Genomic DNA, 23,130 nt, shown 5'->3' with positions numbered 1-23,130 from the left:
ACATACACATGTATAATACATTTGCGTTCGTTTTTAGGAATTTTTATATGTCTCCCAGATTCAATTTTTAACATGTGGGACAAAAGTTTTAATTTTAATATGTATTTTCTTAAAGTAAAGTTTTGGATTATGTTGAAGTAATCAGATAGTTCAAATCGATGTTTCAATTCTTTGTATAGAGTTAATGAACTTTTAACATTTAAATCATTTAGCCACAAACCTATGTAAATATCAATAAGTCTATTTTTAAATATCAGAATAAATACACTTGCATTTACTGATTCTGGATACATCCAAACATCTACAAAACCAGTGTTTTGTAGCAAGTCCCGTACTTTGGTAATCCAATTGTTACATCGTATTATATTTTCAGCACCATTTCTCATATAACATAGTTTACTATATAATATACAATTAGTTTGTTTAACAGTATACAATTTCATAAAATATTTTATAATTCGTGCATAGCGATTTATATATAATGGGTATCGCCCTAGTTCCACGTACACAGCTGAATTAGGGGTACTCATTTTGACAACAAGTATTTGTTTCAAAAATCTTCTATGAACTCTTTCAATATCATCAGCATTTACAAACCCCCAAACCTCACACGCATAACACAGTATTGAAATAACATAAGAATCGAACAAATTTATTATTATTAAAACAGGAACATGAATGATTTATCCCTTTACCACTTAGATACGTATATTGACGTATTTTGCTAGTTACTAAACAGGCTGTTCTGGTTTTATGCTGGTTGCAAAAGCCATTTTCACTTTGCTTCTGAGTGGGAAAGGGTTAGTTGACATAGTGCATACCTGATACAATGTACTTACCAAGAGACTTTAATACTGCACTAGCTTAGGGAAATTTAATCTCTCAAGGTGGAATAGATTATGAAATTGTTTTGACTTTTGAAATTGTTTTGACTGCCACATACTAGGAAAACTTGCACTGTCACTTTCATGTGCAGTTTTATAAATTGAAGCCTTCCTTTCAAGGTTCATCAGAATAAAGTACATTTGTAATGTCATTTTTATTGAATTGAAGTTGGTTGTACACCTTGATCCTTTACTTGGTGAACCCTCTAGTTTTCTACAATACAAGTTACAACCTGTCAAAACCTCAGGGGATTCAGCCAAATGACTCACAGACACAAGTCACAAATAGAAAAATATCCAAGATCAATCAACAATGTACAGGGTACTAAGGGCACAAGAAATTGATAACAGTTTCAACAGAATTTTGCCCCCAATATTTACAGCAAGTGAGCGCAATAAAAATATTTCAATTTTTGCTCTAATCAGAAGCAATCAGAAGCAAATGAAATGCGCATAATTATAAAAAATGTGTATTAATGTTTGTTCAATATTTATTATTCTTAAATGCTGTAGTTTTAACTGTTAAAAAAATTGAACATAAGTAGTCTTAACCAAAGTTAAGACAAACAAGAGGGCCTGTAAGGCCCAAAGTCGCTCACCTGAGATTCAAAGGAACTGACCCAGGGTCCTCAATCTATAAAATCTGCCGCCGAATTTCGGCGGCAGTCCCACACCTGAAAAGTAATTTTTTTTTCCCCAAAACTGATTTTTTTCCCCTTCAGAAAATGAGAAAAAAAATCGCTGAATTATGGTTGTAAATTGACTCCAATATATCACTGTCCGTTATATTGCGTTGTCCAATATATCACAAATCGGCTATGGTTATGGCTCCCAAAAATGTGACGACCATAATTCCCAAATAACATGTTTTAATCTGATAATTTGCGGAGATAAAATCAGGTACAAGCTAGTATTTTACCCTTTTTTCACCCACTTTAATTTTCTGTTTAATCCGACATTCATAATCCAGTTTTGACCAGATTGTTTGGTTTTGTTGTTCATCACTGTAACACCTGTGTACTGCGATAAACAATAACTCCTCTTGCCAAACATCAGGTCATTTTGGGTGTTAACATTCTCACTTGAAATTGCTTTGAACCCCCGAAAAATCCCACCAGTGCACTCATGAGGGTGTTTACAATTTTAACTGTAAATGTCACAAGTCAATACTGACCTATCTCAACAATCTTTACGCGTAAGATACAGTGTAAACTACCTACTTTTAATTGAGAGGCAAAGCTCCCTCAGTTATTCAAAATGCACCATGCTTTCCATGAGGATAAGATGACGTCATTGTTGTTATTTTGTACATGGGGTCTAATTTTTGCATGCTTTCTTGAACAATAAAACTTGGCAATTGTTTTCGGATTACAAATTTAATTATACGTATTTGAAAATACTTACATGGAATAATGTTTTGTTTTATACCAATGAATAACATATGGATATAACACATACTTCAATAAGGTAAGAAAATAGCATGTTTTGAGATTGCCAAATTATGCTAATTCATACTTAAACATGCAATAATAACCTGACAATTTATATTGCACGCCGGATATATCAAGGGTGCGATCTTTGGACCCCTTCAACCGCAATATATTTGGACTTTTAAATAAGATAACTGTTATATAGATAAAGTAAAAGTCCACCTTTCTGTCATATAGACAGTCACATATATAGAAATATATGTTTATAACAGTTCAACACAGTCGTTGTGTTTTGTTATAAAAATTCCCCCATTTACAAAAAAATCCCCCTCCTAAGGGCTGCGGACCCCTTCCCCCAAAGTAGTGTGAGGGCGCTGTGACCTGTTCTGTGCAGCCCAAGATGTCATTAGAACAAAATGTTCTTACAAACTTTCATGACTAGTGAACACCCTGGCAGCCACGTTTTTCAACAGACCAGAACCATTTTCATACATCAAAGATATCATTTAAACAAATATACTGACAAAGTTTCATGAAGATTCATAAGTCCATATAAGGAAAAATACCCCGCCCACTGGTGGCCATGTTTTTCAAGCAACTGGAAGCATTTTCGAACTTGTCCAAAATATCATTGGGACAAATCTTCTGACAAAGTTTCATAATGATTGTACAATAAATATGGCTTCTAGATTGTTAACAAGGTTTAACTATAGCTTATTATAAGGATAATTGCCAGGACCCTTGGCGGCCATGTTTTTCCACCAACCGGAACCATTTTCGAACTCATCCAAGATATCATTTGGACTAATCTTCTTACCAAGTTTCATGATGATCAGACAATAAATGTGGCCTCAAGAGTGTTAACAAGGTTTTACTAAAGCATGATATATACATGTAGCCATATTGGGAAAAATGCCCCCCCCCCTGGTGACCATGTTTTTTAAGCAACCGAAACCATTTTCGAACTCATCCAAGATATCATTAGGACAAATCTTCTGACCACGTTTCGTGAAGATCGGAAAATAAATGTGGCCTCTAGAGTGTTAACAAGGTTTAACTATAGCCATATAAGGAAAAATGCCCCGCCCCCTGGCGACCATGTTTTTCAACCAACCAGCATCATTTTTTAACTCGTCCACCATATTATTCAATTTATTGGGATGAATCTTCTGACCAAGTTTCATGAAGATCGGACAATAAATGTGGCCTCTTGAGTGTTAACAAGATTTAACTATAGCCATATTTAGCCATATAAGGAACAAGAGGGTCTGAAAGGCCCAAAGTTGCTCACCTGAGATTCAAAGGAACTGACCTGTTCTGTGCAGCCCAAGATGTCATTAGAACAAAATGGTCTTACCAACTTTCATGACTAGTGAACACCCTGCCAGCCACGTTTTTCAACAGACCAGAAAGATTTTCATACACATCCAAGATATCATTTAAACAAATATACTTACAAAGTTTCATGAAGATTCATAGTCCATATAAGTCTATATACTGAAAAATGCCCCGTCCACTGGTGGCAATGTTTTTCAAGCAATTTCGAACTTGTCTAAAATATAATTGGGACAAATCTTCTGACAAAGTTTCATGATGATCATACAATAAATATGGCTTCTACAGTGTTAACAGGGTTTTACTATAGCCATATAAGGAAAAATGCCACGCCCCATTGGCGGCCATGTTTTTCCACCAACCAGAACCATTTTCGAACTCAGCCAAGATATCCTTGGGACAAATCATCTGACCAAGTTTCATGATGATCGGAAATAAATGTGGCCTCTAGAGTGTTAACAAGGTTTTACTAAAGCATGATATATAGCCATATTAGGAAAAATGCCCGGCCCCTGGTGGCCATGTTTTAAGCAACCGAAACCATTTTCAAACTCATCCAAGATATCATTAGGATAAAACTTCTGACCAAGTTTCATGAAGATAGGAAAATAAATGTGGCCTCTAGAGTGTTAACAACGTTTTACAATAGCCATATAAAGAAAAATGCCCCGCCCTGTGGCGTCCATGTTTTTTAACCAACCAGCATCATTTTTTAACTCGTCCATGATATTATTGGGATGAATCTTCTGACCGAGTTTCATGAAGATCGGACAATAAATGTGGCCTCCAGAGTGTTTACAAGATTTTACTATAGCCATTTATAGCCAAATAAGGAAAAATGCCCCACCCCTTGGCAGCCATGTTTTTCAAGCAAACATAATCATTTTAGAACTCATCCATATATCATTGAGACCAATCTTCTGACCAAATTTCATTAAGATTGGACAATAAATGTGGCCTCTAGAGTGTTCACAAGGTTTTACTATAGCCATATAAGGAAAAATGCCCCGCCCCTTGGCAGCCATGTTTTTCAAGCAAACGTAACCATTTTCAAACTCATCCAAGATATCATTGAGACCAATCTTCTGACAAAATTTCATGAAGATTGGACAATAAATGTGGCCTCTAGAGTGTTAAAAAGGTTTTTCTATAGCCATATAAGGAAAACTGCCCCACCCCTGGCGGCCATGTTGTTTCCCCGATCTGGACCATTTTCAAACTCATCCCAGATATCAATGAAACCAATGTTTTACCAAGTTTCATGATGATTGGGCAAAAATTGTGACTTCTAGAGTGTTCACAAGTTTCTCTAGAGCCATATAAGGAGTACTGCCCCGCCCCCTGGCGGCCATGTTTTTCAACGGACCGGAACCATTTTTTAACTCAACCAACATATCATTTAGACAAACATTTGGACAAAGTTACATGATGATTGGGCATCAAATGTGACTTCTACAGTGTTCACAAGGTTTTTCTTCTTTTTTTGACCTTGTGACCTAGTTTTTGACCCAGCATGACCCAGATTCGAACCAGTCGAGGTATCAATGGGACAAATGTTCTGACCAAATTTCATGAAGATCAGACAATAAATGTGGCCTCTAGAGTGTTCACAAGGCAAAATGTTGAAGGCGCACGACACATGACGCACGACGGACAAAAGGCGATCACAAATGTTCACCATGAGCACATGTTGTGCTCAGGTGAGCTAAAAACTACTCTTTTATTTTTAAAGCAGATGCAGGGAAAAGTTTACCATAATGCGGTCATCAGAAATAAACCATTTCATTTTACAAATGTTAGGTGAGACTAATCCGACAAACATCTGATCAATTTGTCTTGGCCTAATCAAAAGCATTCAGGATGGGTTGTGCAACTTGTTAATGATAAAGTGCAATCTTTAATTGGTCCATATGGAAGTTGCTTCAACAAAAATTTACCATCTGTACTATGCAGTAGTATATTGAATACATAAAATCATCATTTGACTTCAAGAGCAGTGCAACAACTGTTAATTAAACACATTCATGTATAACTATAAATAATACAGTATAATTGTGACTCAATACCCAAAGGGATTCATCAGGATATAAAAGGCAACTTGGAGCTAAATGCTTGTCAGAGAGTACTGACAGTTTGTTGAGGCTTAATTAAGTTTATGGGATAGGGCTTTTTTACAAATTGTATAGCCTTCATGGAGTCACATTCCCTATGGCAAGAAAGTATCATTTTTTCCTAAATTTAGTCCAAAAAATTCCAATTATGGGTCTGACTTTCAGATTTAATTAGTAAATTAATTATTAAGTTGTATTATTCATTTAAGTATTGAAGAAGCATATAAAATTGATCTTGTCAAAATAAATATAACATTAAAGTAACAAGGGCTGTTTGTAAAACATGCATGCCCCCCATATAGGCTGTCCGTTGTAGTGGCAGCCATTGTGTGAATACGATTTTTGTCACTGTGACCTTGACCTTTGACCTAGTGACCTGAAAATCAATAGGGGTCATCTGCAGGTCATGATCAATGAACCTATGAAGTGTCATGATCCTAGGCAAAAGCGTTCTTGAGTTATCATCCGAAAATCATTTTTCTATTTCGAGTCACCGTGACCTTGACCTTTGACCTTGTGACCTCAAAATCAATAGGGGTCATCTGCAAGTCATGATCAATCTACCTATGAAGTTTCATGATCCTAGGCGTATGCGTTTTTGAGTTATCATCCAAAAACCATTTTACTATTTCGGGTCACCGTGACCTTGACCTTTGACCTAGTGACCTCAAAATCAATAGGGGTCATCTGCGAGTCATGATCAATCTACCCATGAAGTTTCATGATCCTAGGCGTATGCTTTCTTGAGTTATCATCCTGGAACCAATTTACTATTTTGGGTCACCCTGACCTTGACCTTTGACCTAGTGACCTCAAAATCAATAGGGGTCATCTGCAAGTCATGATCAATCTACCCATGAAGTTTCATGATCCTAGGCGTATGCGTTCTTGAGTTATCATTCAAAAAACATTTTACTATTTCTGGTCACCGTGACCTTGACCTTTGACCTAGTGACCTCAAAATCAATAGGGGTCATCTGCGAGTCATGATCAATGTAATTATAAGTTTCATGATCCTAGGCCCAAGCGTTCTTGAGTTATCGTCTGACAACCACCTGGTGGACGGACCGACCGACCGACAGACCGACATGAGCAAAGCAATATACCCCCTCTTCTTCGAAGGGGGGCATAAAAATCTTTAAATCTGCACCAAAATAACTTATTCATCTCATTAATGTTTTCACAATAAAGTCTGTGTAAGAACTAACTTTCATGATTCCAAAGCTGCCAGGAAATTCATAAAACAAAGTTTAAGAGTTATTGAACAGACACAACATGTAAACAAACAAGGGCTGTTTGTAAAACATGCATGCCCCCCATATGGGCTGTCCATTGTAGTGGCAGCCATTGTGTGAATACGATTTTTGTCACTGTGACCTTGACCTTTGACCTAGTGACCTGAAAATCAATACGGGTCATCTGCGAGTTACGATCAATGTACCTATGAAGTGTCATGATCCTAGGCAAAAGCGTTCTTGAGTTATCATCCGAAAATCATTTTACTATTTCGGGTCACTGTGACCTTGACCTTTGACCTTGTGACCTCAAAATCAATAGGGGTCATCTGCAAGTCATAATCAATCTACCTATGAAGTTTCATGATCCTAGGCGTATGTGTTCTTGAGTTATCATCCGAAAACCATTTTACTATTTCGGGTCACCGTGACCTTGACCTTTGACCTAGTGACCTCAAAATCAATAGGGGTCATCTGCAAGTTATGATCAATCTACCCATGAAGTTTCATGATCCTAGGCGTATGCGTTCTTGAGTTATCATCCGGAAACCATTTTACTATTTCGGGTCACCGTGACCTTGACCTTTGACCTAGTGACCTCAAAATCAATAGGGGTCATCTGCAAGTCATGATCAATCTACCCATGAAGTTTCATGATCCTAGGCGTATGCGTTCTTGAGTTATCATTCAAAAACTATTTTACTATTTCGGGTCACCGTGACCTTGACCTTTGACCTTGTGACCTCAAAATCAATAGGGGTCATCTGCGAGTCATGATCAATGTACCTATGAAGTTTCATGATCCCAGGCCCAAGCATTCTTGAGTTATCGTCTGACAACCACCTGGTGGACGGACCGACATGAGCAAAGCAATATACCCCCTCTTCTTCAAAGGGGGGCATAATAAATGTACAACAAGCAGACAGAAACAAACAGGAATTATTTATAATATTCATTTTTCCACGTATTGCAGATTCATTTTGACATTAAAACATGCCTAAGCCATACCCACAAGTCAAGTGTGTCAGAATGATATGAGCCTCGTTCTGGGAAAACAGGGCTTAATGCATATGCATTAAGTGTAGTCCCATATTAGCCTGTGCAGTCTGCACAGGCTAATCAGAAAGAACACTTTTAATTGTACTTCTGTTCAAAGGAAGTCTCTTCTTAGAAAAAAAACTTGTTAAGGAGAAAATGAATTCCCCAATTAGCCTGTGTGGACTGCTGGGACGACACTTTACGCACATGCATTAAGCCCTGTTTTCTTAGAACAAGGCTCATACCTGGCTCATACGTTGATCACAGTACAAAGTTGCTAATAGCAGGTGTGTTGTTTATTTAACATGCACTAATCTTAAAATGATTGTGGATTTGTATTTTTGGTAAAAATGTAATGAAATTTTCAGAAACCTTGTCTTTGTTATGGTCTTGTTATAAAGTAATAACAAATAAAAAAATATGCCCCGTTTAAAAGTTTGGTTTACATTGATCTGTGAAGGATGTATTAATTTGTCATAGAAATTATAGTACAAGAAATAATGGAGACAACAATAAACATTGCAATTAATAATATCAGATAATACATGTTTAACATATTTATGTAATTTTCTTAACATAATTGTGCATGCTGCATCTACAAGCAAGATACATGTATCTACAAACAAAATGTCAGTGCCATACATAATTTAATTTTTGCAAACATACTAAATTATGAAAAATGCAATGAATATAGTGCAAACATGTACAAATGTAATAATGAGAGAGTAAGTAAAAAAATCCCCCAAAAAGGGAAACGCCGTGTTAATTTCCCCTCCTAAGGGCTGCGGACCCCTTCCCCCAAAGTAGTAGTGTGATAACTTGAATTTTTAAGCTGAAAAAGTTTTTATATTTTAAGTAACAATAACCTTGACACAACTGACAGGCCCAACATTTCAATTCCAAGCTAGGTCTTGATGCTGTAAACAAACATGGCAGTCATTGCAAAACTGGCTTAAATGTAACACTAACAGTCATCCGCATAGTTCTATGCAAGTAATTATGGCTATGACGGTTAATTATACTTACATGTAATAACTGTCATACATAAATGTTGTGGGTAGAACGACATGCAATTCTACCAAACTTAAGTGCATACAAATTAATCTGCTTTCCTTTACATCGTTCATGGAAAGTAAAAACAAAGGCTACAAAACACATAAACAGTTATCAAATAAAGGGATAGACTGCACCGTACTCGGAGGTCTGATTATTTTACCCTTGAAAACATGTGATCACTCCATTCACCGTTCCATGCTGGCTGTACTCACCTACACAGTTATCACATAGACTGCAGTGCGAGGCCCGAGGAGGGCGGAATATTTTACACGTGAAGCAGTACTTGAGCTTCACCACCTGGCCCCTAATAAGGACCTCCTTTGTGCGCGGCGGTGGCCGATACGCTGTAGGACCACCTGGATTTGGTATATCTGCAAACGCACCAAAAATACAATTATGTACTTTATTAATTTGTGTAAGCTACTGAGTTAGAATAATGTTTGGGCTCAGTTTTCTCTAAGTCTAAACTATATTTTTTGTATATCATTAAATACATATTAAAAAAATGAAATTTTATAATGATCATTTTTATATAAAAAAAAAACTAACATTTTGGCTTCTTACGTTTCTATTCTAGCAAACCAGTTAACCAACTTTAAGAGTAAATTCTTCAGCACATTTGGTAATTGTTTGCACATATGAACATGATATACATGTATATTGGAGTATGCAAAATTACCATACAAGGCTTGAAGCCATAAAGTAGTTGATCAGTAGTTGATAAATTTAATTTGCTGAGGATAATGTGCTCATACATAGCAAGAATACTGAAAATATTGTACATTTATATCAAAAGCTAAAACAATTATATGCTAAAAAGATGTGAAGCAAACATTAATATTATATATCAACTTTGTTATTAAAAAACAGATCTAATTATTACCATACAATTGAAACAATTATTTACAGTCACCTATTTGTCTCTCGATATCTGCTGCTTCATCCGGCGTGGCTCTTGGTATGACCCCAGGATCACTGAAGCTCGTTCTAAACAACGTCGCCATCACGAATACAAACAGTGCCCCACCCACCGCCGGAATAGCTGGTGTCACATGGACAGCAAGATAGGGGCAGCTGGAATCAACAAAGGATATGGATTGAATCACAAAATATTCATGTAATAATATATCAGTAGTAATATTCTGAGCTTTATACATGAATAAACAACAAATAAATTATAAGCTGCCCACAGAATGAATATATTTGTGACAATTATTTATATGTTAATGCATGACATGATCAAGTTAGTTAACAGGGATTTTAAATATTAATTTGGTATAAAATGTAACATACCGCCAAAATATTACAACATATTATTCTATAATCAAACACAACTTGTAGTGTTGTCTTTTTTATTTTTGTGATGCTTCATGTGTAATGTCTGTATAACCGTACATTAATTTTATTCACATCCAACTTCACCTACATTTGAATTTTGCAACTGAATTAAATAAGTGCGTGATTCTCACATATATTTTAGTATGTCACACTCAATTGCAGAAGCACAGTAAAAAGACTGCAGCTTAAAGACTTATTATAATGAGCACTCCCCAGAGCTTAAAACAAGAGGGCCAAAATGGCCCTAGTTCGCTCACCTGAGAGGAGTCAGTTCATTCAATCTTTACCTAATGTCAAACTTGACCTAGATATAGTTGGCATAAAATTTCCTGAAATCTGACATCGGATGGCATTTCTTAGGCATGGCTTCCTTTTATGTTATAATGATTGCAAATACATTTTTAAAACATTCTGAAGGGGATGTCACCCTCTGGGATGCTTGACGACCCTGTAATTAGGTCAAAAGGTCAATGAGTGCATTTTGCTTTAAAAATTGAGGTAACATTGCCAAAATTGTGAAATATCAGATACTTTTACTGATTTTACTCCTGAACTGACTTATATTTGATACTTGAAGGGTTATCCCCCTTTTTAACTGATTTTGGCTTTTCATAAGTAGGTCAAAGGTCATCAAGTGCACATTTATAACCCGTTTGGAACGTAAATTGCAGTGTATGATGAAACCAACTAAAGGTCCATGTATTATACATTTGTAAGTAACTTTTGAATGAGAGATGGATAATTTAACAAGAGCACCGCCTTGCGGGTGCAGACCGCTCATCTATTTTCTTTTTAAAGGTGAAGGGACTCTCAATTTCAATCACAAAGGAGGGAGGGGTGGAGTGAAGAGGGGTGTATAATGTGGGGGTGTGGACATTTATTACATTATCTTCCAAAAATGCGGACAAAAAAGGCAAAAAAATAGCAAAAAAAAATTCTGGGGGGGAGGGGATTCTTGGGTGCAATGGTTGGACGGCATTTAAAAAATAAAATAATAAAAATAAATATTTATGTTTTTTAACGGTTTCAAAAAAAACAAATTGGGGGGTGGGGTGGGGGGGGGGGGTATAGTGTGAGGGTGTGGTGGTCATTTGTGAGATGATCTTAAAAAAAAAAAAATTAGGGGGGGGGGGAGGGCACGGGGGGGGGAGGGCACGGGGGATGGTTTGGGTGGAGTCTATTGTGGTATGTCAGGTAAGAGTAGTTTTGTCAAAGTATCAATCAAATCTAATCATAAATAAAGAAGTTTTGGCAATTTTAGCAAAATTTAATAATTTTACCTTGAGAGTCAAGGTCATTCAAAGGTCAAGGTAAAATTCAACTTGCCAGGTACAGTAACCTCATGATAGCATGAAAGTTTTTTAAGTTTGAAAGCAATAGCCTTGATACTTGAGAAGTAAAGTGGATCCAAACACAAAATTTAACCATATATTCAAAGTTACTAAGTCAAAAAAGGGCCATAATTCCGTAAAAATGACAACCAGAGTATGCAACTTGTCCTTTTACTGTCCCCTTATGATAGTTTGCGAGTGTTCCAAGTATGAAAGCAATATCTATGATACTTTAGGGGTAAAGTGGACCAAAACACAAAACTTAACCAAATTTTCAATTTTCTAAGTATAAAGGGCCCATAATTCCATCCAAATGCCAGTCAGAGTTACATAACTTTGCCTGCACAGTCCCCTTATGATAGTTATTAAGTGTTGCAAGTATGAAAGCAATAGCTTTGATACTGTAGGAATAAAGTGGACCTTAACAAAAAACTTAACCAAATTTTCAATTTTCTAAGTATAAAAAGGCACATAATTCTGTCAAAATGCCAGTCAGAGTTACATAACTTTGCCTGCACAGTCTCCTTATGATAGTTAGTAAGTGTTGCAAGTATGAAAGCAATAGCTTTGATACTTAAGGAATAAAATGGACCTTAACACAAAACTTAACAAAAAAATTCAATTTTCTAAGTATAAAAAGGGCACATAATTCTGTCAAAATGCACGCAAGAGTTATCTAACTTTGCCTGCCCAGTCCCCTCATGATAGTAAGTAAGTGTACCAAGTTTGAATGCAATAGCATTGATACTTTCTGAGAAAAGTGGACCTAACGCAAAACTTAACCGTACACCCACGCCAAGGTGATGACAAAAGCTCATAATTTTTTTTCAAAATATAGATGAGCTAAAAATGAAAAGACTATTTCTCTGTTGTATCTTAAGTGAATGTTCCTAACTTTGTAAATTTTACGTTACCTAAATTAAAAGAATACAATGTTCATTTTTAGACTTTTAATACTTATTGCGTTTTATAATAAGAAGCAAAATTATTTCTGCATTATCCTATCAATACAATTACAAGACTTTAAACAATGAAAGTAATGTGTGATCTACATTACAGTCTAAATATATATTTTTTATATGCATATTATGCTAAATACTATTTTAAATAAAAGATTTCAGCTCAAATAGTATACTCTAATAAAGTTCTTAATACTGTACGTTCTATAATGTCATGTGCATGCAAGATAAGTTATTTTTACTTCACCAAATAAGTACTAATCGTAATTGATATGAATAATGTAAAACAGAAACTATTTTACCAAAAACAGTGATTTATTTAGTTATATATTTTAAAATCTTGATGACCATTTATAATATAAAACAAATGTTCATCTGACGTCAATGCACTGTTATGACCTACTGTATCATCATGCTGAAGATAATGTCTGTCTTGTGTAATAATGTATTTAAAATACATTACATTAATTCACAGTTGTGTTTCAAAACACGAATTACTATGGCAGTACATGTATATGTATCTCCTTATCTTTTATCGTTTACAATAATTATCTAGGGTTAAAACAGCCATTCGCTTCACATGTGCATTCAAACAAGCATCCTTGGTCAGATCGATAGCACTTACATCGTGCTGTACTACACTTGGTTTGACAGCCACATGATACTAACTGGACAAATGCTGCAGAGACGTTTGGTTTCCTCATCAATACCGGTTTCAATGAATTTTCTGCAAGTTTCCATGCGCCAGTATCAAGAGGATCATCAGGTTGAAAATCCTTATCTGTGGCATTAAGCCATATCTTTGCCTGATAATTTGCCTTTTAATGTGAAGTTCAAGCACATCTTTTGTAGGGGGTAACACATCCAAACTCTTCCTGGCTTTCAAAAATAACCGGTACCTACATGTGTCAATGTTTGGTGGATGGTACTGACAGCAGCCATACAGCACACACAGAAATTTAAACTATTAGAAACTGCTTGAGCATCACCATTTCTACCAACACCCTCCAATGTATCAGGTTGTGCGATATACTTCGTCCGCGCGGTTTTCTTACTTATTCCATTTAGAGCAGACACGGTGTCGCATCCTGTCAATGCGTGAAACCCCAAAATGTTCATTCTGGCATTGTCACCTGGTTTTTCAGATACATGTGTATTGTATGCACAGGATAACATTTTCTTTGTTTGCCTGTACCCGATATCATATATACCTCGGTGTTAGCTCCAATGTGGTATATTAACAAGAGTAGACATCAGTGTCTCGACAATGTACTTCTAAACGCATGTAGCATCTATCAGTAGCGTCCCTTGAGTGCAATATCATCCGCGTATCTGCCTCCTCATGATTAAACATACTTTGAATCAACATCACCTGGAAATCCACCTACCACAACTATAGTTGATCCCGCTGGAAGATTGTCTGATTGTTTTAGCAATTCATTTGAGAGATATTCAGCCAAGTCTGATTTATTGTCATTGTGTGTGATATAGTGTTCCCATATTTGCGAAGAGGAACACTTGGACTTGTTATGAGCTTCCAAAGAGGTCGACGCTTTTCTTTCCTCTTAACTCTCGTTGCTTCTTTGATGTACAGTCCACTCTCGTTATCTCGAAGTCGGCGGGAACAAGAAAAAATATCGAGATAACGAGAGTTCGAGATATCCGATAAGGCGTTTTCAAAGCAAAAATTAGACGAAAATTTACCTTGTTTTTAACATCTTAATACCTGCTAAGTAATCTAACTAAAGCTGTCACCGCGTGGCATAATACTCTCTTCCTGATATATACGCGTTTTACGAGGCACGATTAATTTTGCTATTTAAAGGCTTAAAATGACGTTTTAAGTATTACAGAACTGCATGAACACATGCAGTTATAATTTTTCTAAACTGTCGAGTAAACGACGGTGTATATACGCAAAAATATAACTCAATGCATTTTGGAATGTTGTTTGAAAAAAACAATTAGTCTTTCGGCCTTTCAGCAGGCTGTGTATTAATTGCAGTTAATTGATGTTAAAGTCTTTCGGCCTTTCAGCAGGCTGTGTATTAATTGCAGTTAATTGATGTTAAAGTGACACTTAAAGTGACAGGCCTTAATCAAGAGTTAATGGCTAACGACATTACACACGTGTGATCATTGATGCAATTAACGGATCATTTCCTACCGCACAGTATCGGGAGCAGCCGGGCGATGCGGGACGGTGAAGTATCAAAGAAAAAGTTTCTCACCTTTTGCCAACACTGGGAAAGTTATTCGCACTTCGAGATAAACCACAGTAAATACATGTTAAATCGGGACTCGGGACAAAAATTTATATCGACATATCGAATTATCGAGATAAACGATGTTTATTTATATAGATAAAGAAGGAAAAAAATGGGACATTGAGCTTACTTCGACATTTCGAGAATATCGAGATATCTGGTGTCGAGATAACGAGAGTGGACTGTATTTACTTCCAAAATATCGATCAATAGTCACATCCATGCGGGTAGTGTTTGCGCTGAAATGCCTTTAAACAGTTGCATATTGTCCAAATGTTTGACAGTCCTTAGGCTTACATAATCTCTGTATAAAAAAAATACAAGCGCGTGTCCATCAATTATTGCACATGTGCATCAGTCGTTGTCGGAACAACTTGAGGCGTCACTATATCATTGTCTTTTGTAAGCACCTTGAGTATGTTTGATTTCTGGGTTTCATGCATTTTCCCACTAGCCTTTGCAAATGCTAATGGCACATAAGAAAGTTCATGTTCTAGTACAGATGCTGTTTCTACGGCTCTCACTGAATTAGCTGCGTTGAAAAATCTCTGCATTAGCTTTCTGTCAGCCTTTTAAATCTTTGTCACTTTCTGCTTTTCACTGACTGTCTCCTTATAGAGATATGCACATGTTTTGGTTTTGGACTGAATCTTTTGAAAAGGAGCATACAATTCAACATTCTGCTCTTTCAGCTTTGCCTTTGCAAATTCCTTGAGTAATGTTTTACCTAGACTTTCACAGGTTAATAAATCATCTGTGATATCATTAGTTGCAATGTACTTAGATTCTGTTGAGAACAGTCTGTTCTCCTCTTCATGCACTTTGAATTTATCATATGAACCAAAGAGCTGCATCATTTACTTGATGCACTCTTCCTCTGAAGAAAATAAAGAGCATGTTCCATCTGCTCTATTCTTGAATATTCCAATATCGTTGTCATCATCATTTTGATTGATTAATTTAATGGTACTATTGGATACCCGAGATCTTACTGACCACATAATACAAAATCTCTTGCCTTGTCTTGTTATTCCAATAATACCCCCTGTCGTTTAACATATTCTGTTTATCCACTCAGTAGCTTGGTCGACAGGTTCTCCGTTGAATGCTTTTTCCTTCAGCCTGACTACAAAGTGACCTTCAATAAACTCTTTGAACACTTCAGGTGCTGCATATTCTAATGCTTTTATGTCTGCGAGATATACAGGACCCCAACCGGCATAGTTTGTGTGGCCGTACACCATTAGCCACAGTAGCATCTCGGAAAAGGCTTAAATATGCAACAGAAAATCGCCTATTCTTTGGGCTTTAATGAACTTCGTAAGGATGTCAACCAAATGTAGGTAGGGATTCCAGATAGAAAAGTTCTTCACTTGACTTTTCTCTTTGTCGAATTTATCTAGTAATTCACCAGGGATTGGATCAGCAGTATAAGATATATACAGTTAATACAGGATGAAGAATGTACACTTAAAACCAATGTAATAAGATACTGAAATACACAAATGATCTTCAGTCTTTTTTTAAGCGTACGTTGTACTTCATTATATATATAATGGATCCTTTTATTTTTACTTTACAAATATGTTCATAGAGATAACAAAAATTACCAAAAATTATTCCATTGTTTAAAAATACTTTTTGAACAATTACATAATATTTTATTCTGTTGATTTCCAATACCAGTTGTCATGTTTATTTTGTCATAAAAGTGCACTAAATGACCTTTTGACCTATATAAGTGAACACTAGAATAATTAAAATTTTAATTAGATCCAAGCAGGTTCATTTTCAGACAATATTACTGCCTTAAACTTTTAAATTTTCGTTATAAATCACAATAAGATGTGATTGTGACAAACATAAAAAAACATAAAAAGAAGCCATGCCAAAAAAAATGCCAACCAACTTTTTTTCCAGGCACATTTCTCAGATATTGAAGTTTCATCATTATTGAACCAAAACTCTGGCATATGGAGTGTTTTTGTTTTTGTAAGATTTGAAATGGTGACCTTTATTTTGAGTTGACCCCCCTTACCAAACATCAAACTTTGCTTACAAGGATTTTGTATAATATAATGAAAATTTGGACAGTCTAAGGGCAATAATTATGGCATTAATTATATGATTTTGCTCATCATCAAACTTGACTGAGATCTTTCAGCCACTTTGATAAAGAATGCTTTAGAAATGTGAATGCTAGAGTGTTTACAAACCAAATGTGGACGGACGGACAGCGGACAAAGACCAATCCTAAAACCTCACCGGAGCAATTAGGTGAGCTAAAAAGTGTGTTTCACCGATCTGAGCCATTTTCCAACTTGTCAAAGAAATCAATAAAACCAATGTATTGACTAAGTTTCACGATGATTAGGCAAAAAATGTGACTTCTATAGTGTTCGATTACAAGGTTTCTCTCTATATAGTCACATAAGGAAAACTGCCCCACCCCACCCTGGCAGCCATGTTTATTGACCCATTTGCAAACTCATCTGAGATATATATAAAACAAATCTATTCACCAAGTTTCATGATGATTTGATAAAAAATGTGACTTCTAGTGTTCACAAGCTTTTTTTCACTATATAAATATAAGAAAACTGCCCCCCCCCCCGGCAGCCATGTTATTCAACTGACCGGAACCATTTCTCAACTCTCGTATCAAGGAAACAAATGTTCTGACCAAATTTCATGAAAATTGGGCAAAAAACGTGACTTCTAGAGTGTTCACATGTTTTCACTATATACATGTACAGTACATATAGAGAAAAATGCCCCACCCACTGGCGGCCATGTTTTGTCACCGATCTGGACCATTTTCAAACTCGTCCGACATATCAATAAAACCAATGTTTTGATTAACTTTCACGATGATTGGGAAAATATTGTGACTTCTCGAGTGTTTACAAGGTTTCTCTAAAGCCATATACATGTAAGGAAAACTGCACCGCCCACTGGCAACCATGTTTTTCAATGGACCGAAACCACTTTTTAACTCAACCAACATATCATTAAGACAAACATTTTGACAAAGTTACATTAAGATTGGGCATGAAATGTGACTTTTACAAGTTTTTTCTTTTTTTTGACCAAGTGACCTAGTTTTTGACCCGGCATGACCCAGTTTTAAACTCCACCGAGATTTCATTGGGTCGAAGCTTCTGACTAAGTTTCATGAAGATCTGACAATAAATGTGGCCCCTAGAGTGTTTACGAACAAATGTTAACGGACGAAAGGCAAACGGATGTACAACAGACAAAGACCGGTCACAAAAGCTCACCTGAGCAATCAGGTGAGCTAAAAATTGGGAGTCCTGACTTACAAGCCTTAAATTTTAGAAGTCCAAGATACAAAGATGGAATTAAATCCTACTTTCATTTCAGTATTTAAGTAAAGCCCTTTCGTAAGTGTTGATCAGTGGATACATACATGTTCCAACCAGGGTCTTCCCCAGGCCATTTCGAAATCATAGTCCCCGGGGCGCTTGAAATTTTCCGATCTGTGTATTCTTCAGTAAAAGAAAGAGGACATTGTCCAAAAAAATCAAGGTTTCCCTATCAGTGTATCAATATTCCCTGTTTTAAAAGAGCACTCGGTACCTACTTTCACAAGTTATCGCCATAAACACCACATGGGGTAATGGATAATCCACTGATAAGAGAATAGCATGACGCGCGTATCGATTATTCTAGCCACATTACACGGTCATTTAAATGCTGACAAGGATGTATCTGTAAACTTTCCAGTCGTCAAACTGTGAAGTTCATCGTCCAATCGGTTACGCGAATGCTTATGAGGGCGGGGTTAACTATCGACCATTATTTTTGATTGACGTCGGGCATGAAGTAAGAGTTTATCGCAGCTTGATTAGCAAGTAGTTGTACCATTTGAGTAATATAAAACCGGTAATTAGTACAGTACAGAACATTAAAGACGGTTTCGGGCATCATCATCACACCTTTTTACTGTAAACAAGTGTAACCTATGACTCATAATTAATACGAGAAATTAATTGCAAGTTGTAAACAATTAATTATTATAGCGGTTACGATTATGTGATAACAATTTATTTAATTCCAGTACATGTGTATTTCAACATGTCCATTTATAGAACTGATTCACCTTGTTTTTCTGACATTTATTCGACACGTAATGCGCTTTAACAAATTTTCGTTGAATTAATTACGTACACTTGTAAATGTTTCGTCCGATAATCGATAGTTAGAAGACTGATGATGGCAACCGGCCGTGATCCTCGTGGACAACGTGAATTTCATGCATAATTCAGTCAAAACATTTATTCGACTCGTAAAGTGTGTAAACAAATTATCGTTGAATTTATAACGCAACGGTTAATATTTGTTGAAATCTCAAATGGGAATAATTAAATTTGTTATCCGAAACCCATTACCGTAAGTCGATGTTAACGCGTTTTTAATCCGAAACACACTTCCGAATGTAAATGTTACCGCAACGTTTAATATTTTTGCTTTAAATAAGCAGTGCAAATTTATTTTGTGTCGAATCTTTTTCTCAATTAAAAAGAGCGCGCAAATTAAGCAGCATGTACAACGTCGCGTCTATTGCATACAAATGGCGTGTATTGAGCGTTTCAACAAGCACACAACAGGTCAGGGGATTGACGCATATTCAGAGGCAATATTTCATCAAATCTATAAATAGTCACTTTAAAAATGGCAAGGTTTGTGTTAAAGAAATAACTGAAAGCTTTTATTGTAAATATTTACCAGAAAGAGATTGATAAAAACGGAATAAACGGGATTATCGGGTAATAAATAGAAACTTGAAAAATAGTAAGTATACAGTAATAGAGTCGGGTTGAAACGGATGTATTGGAGAATCGTTCGAGTCGGGATTTTACTATCTGTGCGGAAAAGTTTTAAAACAATTAAACAATATAAAAAAATATATTTTAAAATGACTGGGGGATTTTTTTGAAGAGTCAAAGCGCACCAAATGACGTCTTTTGACGCTGTTTTTCTTTGAGTTATAACGCACCACAGAACATGAATTGACAGGTTAAATTTTAAAAAAATCAACGTAGGGAGGGGACACCCCTCCCGAACCCACCCCCAGGGCGCCTGAACAAAATCCTGGGGAAGGCACTGGTTCCAACCATAGTGTTTTTGTTCACCATTTTGGGAATGGGGGCTGGGTCCTTTGGGAAATATAGCGTTCTTTATACTTAAATGGGGAACTTTTTCTTTATTCAAACGAATAAAGTAGCCAAAAATAGAAGAATTTTGCCAAAGGAAGGCGAATTTGGCTAAAGAAACTTTTGAGCCAGGGTAAACCCTGAATTATACCGCGAGTCAACCCGATCCACAGGTTAACCGGGTTTGAGTATACTATGTTACTGGACGTTTATTTAATGTTGCATGATGCCAGTCAAAAATAATCAATATAATCAAAAAACTTACTCAAAACCAAAAAATAATCCACATGTAGCGATAATCAGTGTACATGTGAAGTAAAATATCCCATTTTGTCTTGCCATCATAATACGACCATTACAACAAAACTTATTTTTGCCAGGAAACACTTCCCATTTACGAACTTTTTTACTCATCTTCCCCTCAAATTTTGCTGGGGAATCTGACACGGGTTTGTACGATTGGTCTTTCATCCCACATCAAATCCAAAGAGTGTCCCATACGTACAGGTCAAAGAAATATTTCCACAACAAATACACCCATGTCAACACAAACAGTTTGTATAAATTATGCTCAATAAATAAATGCCTAAATCTGTTATGTTGCTATTCTCATAATTAATGCGCTTGCGCAATTCATGTTCCGGGTTGTTCTTGGTTTACAGAAATGCTTAGGTTACGAACCACGCGACGTGTTATGCATAAACAGACGAGTATAGTGATTTACAATATTTTAATAAACATCAACAGGGAAAATTTTCTTACCATCAGATAAAAATTTACGATAGAAGACAGAACATAAAACGCAACAATTGACATTACAAGATGAAAGCAACACTGCATGGAAACGGTGACTGAAAACTATTTGGTTTATAATTAATCATCATCATCACCATTATAATCATCATCAATATCATAATCGTCATCGTCACCTTCACCATCACCACCACCATAATCATCATCATCATCATCATCATCATCATCAATCTCTTGACCAGTTTGGCCGTTGGGAAGAAAAGAGAGAAGACGATACAGAAATCCTCCTTCAGTCAGGTCTGTTGTGTGAACGGGAAGTGATGTTCACTCTTTTACATATTCCATCCAGCTTTTTTTCTAACTTCTTCGACGTCGACCTCCCTGGAGAACAGTCTTGCACAGAGAGTCGTGTCAGGTGACGTTTCCAAACCAAGCCAAATTTCGTTGTTTGACGATCGCCAGTCAGGGCTCTTACGGACCAACAAGTGTTGCAGTCATGTTCCGGACAAACTTGTAGTTCTTGGGCTTTGTATAGGAGATGCGGAGCATTCTTCGGAGACATTTATGTTCAAATGCCTTATCCTGCGTTCTGTATCCGCGTTAAGCGTCCAGGTCTAGCAGCCACAGAGAAGGATGGAGACTTCGAAGGACTTGTATAGCCTGTACTTGGTGGGGCAGCTGATGGAACTGCTTGTCCACAACCTGCTCAGTCTGGCCATAGCTGCGGTCGCAATGGCAATTCTTATTCGGACCACAGCGGTACTGGTACCATCCTTTGACAGGGTTGCGCCCAAGTACTTGAAGCTGGTCACTTCTTCTAGCTTCTCGCCGTTCATGGTGATGTCTGCACTGGTGTTTGTCGTGCTGTTCACCATGATCCTCGACTTCTCCGTGCTGACCTCCATCCCGTATGCTCTTGCTCTTAGAGTTTGTTGGTGAGATCTTGGATTTCACTGCTGGTGCCACCAATGAGGTCAATATCATCAGCGAATCTCAAATTGGAGATTAGTCCTCCACCGATGGAGATAGAGGTGTGGTGGTGATGGAGAGTCTCCTGCATTATCTTCTCAAGGAAAAGGTTGAACAGGACGGGAGAGAGCAAACATCCCTGACGGACGCCCAGGGACGGCTTGCACTTGCCCTTAGCCAATGTTAAATCCTCTCATAACATTCCAAAAGCCATCATGACACACGCGGTTGAAAGCTTTCTTAAAGTCAATGAAGTTGTGGAAGAGGTCAAGTTGGTGTTGCAGGTGTTTCTCAATTAAGATTCTGCAGTTGAAGATCTGCTCCACTATGCTCCGCCCAGCTCTGAATACAGTCTGCTGTTCGACCAGCATTTCATCGGCCTTACTTTTAAATAGATTAAGGATGATGGGAAGCATGACTTTGCTGGGATGATTGATTAGACTGATGTTTCGTTAATTCTCGCACAAGTTGAGGTTGCTCTTTTTCGGTACGGGTATGACCAGTGACTGGGTCAACTCCTTGGGACACTTCTTCTCCTCCCATATCTTTTGTCATAATGTAGTCAATGCTGCAGTCGTTGCCTCTCCTCCGTGCTTTATCAGCTCGGAAGGGACGTCGTCCAATCCCGGAGATTTACTTGCCTTAAGACTACGCACTGCCTTCTCCACCTTCCCCAACTCTGCCTTACGTATGGGCGTACTTTCGTCCTCCGCTTCTGGTCTGGGATCGTTCTGAAGGAGACCGAAGTCCAGTTGAAGCGGATAGTTGTAGATGTCACTGCAGTAGAAACACGTCATACAGTTGAAGTTATGAATATGGGGATTAAACAATATAAAATAACGTGCCACAAATTAGGGAAAAAGCAGGCAAATTTTAGGCCCTGTCTCAAAGGTCAATGTCACATCCGTTTTAAATGGAAAACGTACAATGTGTGTTTTAGTGTATCCATTAAACATCCTTTAAACTGTATTGCGTATTGAATATTATAAAACAATTGAACTCTGTAAACTAAACCAGAAGATACATTTATTTTACTACCAACTATTATAACACGTGAAGACTAATTATAAATACACAAGTATCAAAACTTGGAGCTCCGCCTTGGAATGGTCTATGTAAAGCATTTAGGTTTTAACTGGTGTGAGGGCTAGCTGAGCCCCACACTTACCACATCATAAATCACACACCATACACGCATCTAAAGCGATCTAAATAAAGTGAACCTTTGCAGATAGAAAATGAAAACA

General features: G+C 36.9%; 1 protein-coding gene across 8 annotated transcripts in view; it reads right to left on the bottom strand.

Annotated features, from left to right (window-relative positions):
• Nucleotides 1-20,810, bottom strand: part of LOC127850311 (palmitoyltransferase ZDHHC14-like) — a 51,709-nt gene extending 30,899 nt beyond the window's left edge. For all 8 annotated transcript variants that reach the window (XM_052383260.1, XM_052383261.1, XM_052383259.1 and 5 more), the window contains exons 1-3: nt 20,427-20,810; nt 10,003-10,163; nt 9,302-9,460 (exon numbers count right to left, since the gene is read on the bottom strand). In XM_052383260.1, the coding sequence (XP_052239220.1) occupies nt 9,302-9,460; nt 10,003-10,163; nt 20,427-20,632 (526 nt within the window). In that variant the 5' untranslated portion in view covers nt 20,633-20,810. The remainder of the gene's footprint in view (nt 1-9,301; nt 9,461-10,002; nt 10,164-20,426) is intronic.
• Nucleotides 20,811-23,130: the final 2,320 nt, after the last annotated feature.

The sequence above is a fragment of the Dreissena polymorpha genome, chromosome 11 (assembly GCF_020536995.1).
Source record: "Dreissena polymorpha isolate Duluth1 chromosome 11, UMN_Dpol_1.0, whole genome shotgun sequence".
Classification (NCBI taxonomy): domain Eukaryota; kingdom Metazoa; phylum Mollusca; class Bivalvia; order Myida; family Dreissenidae; genus Dreissena; species Dreissena polymorpha.
Note: the sequence above shows the minus strand (reverse complement) of the source record. Positions and strands in the feature narration are given on the sequence as shown.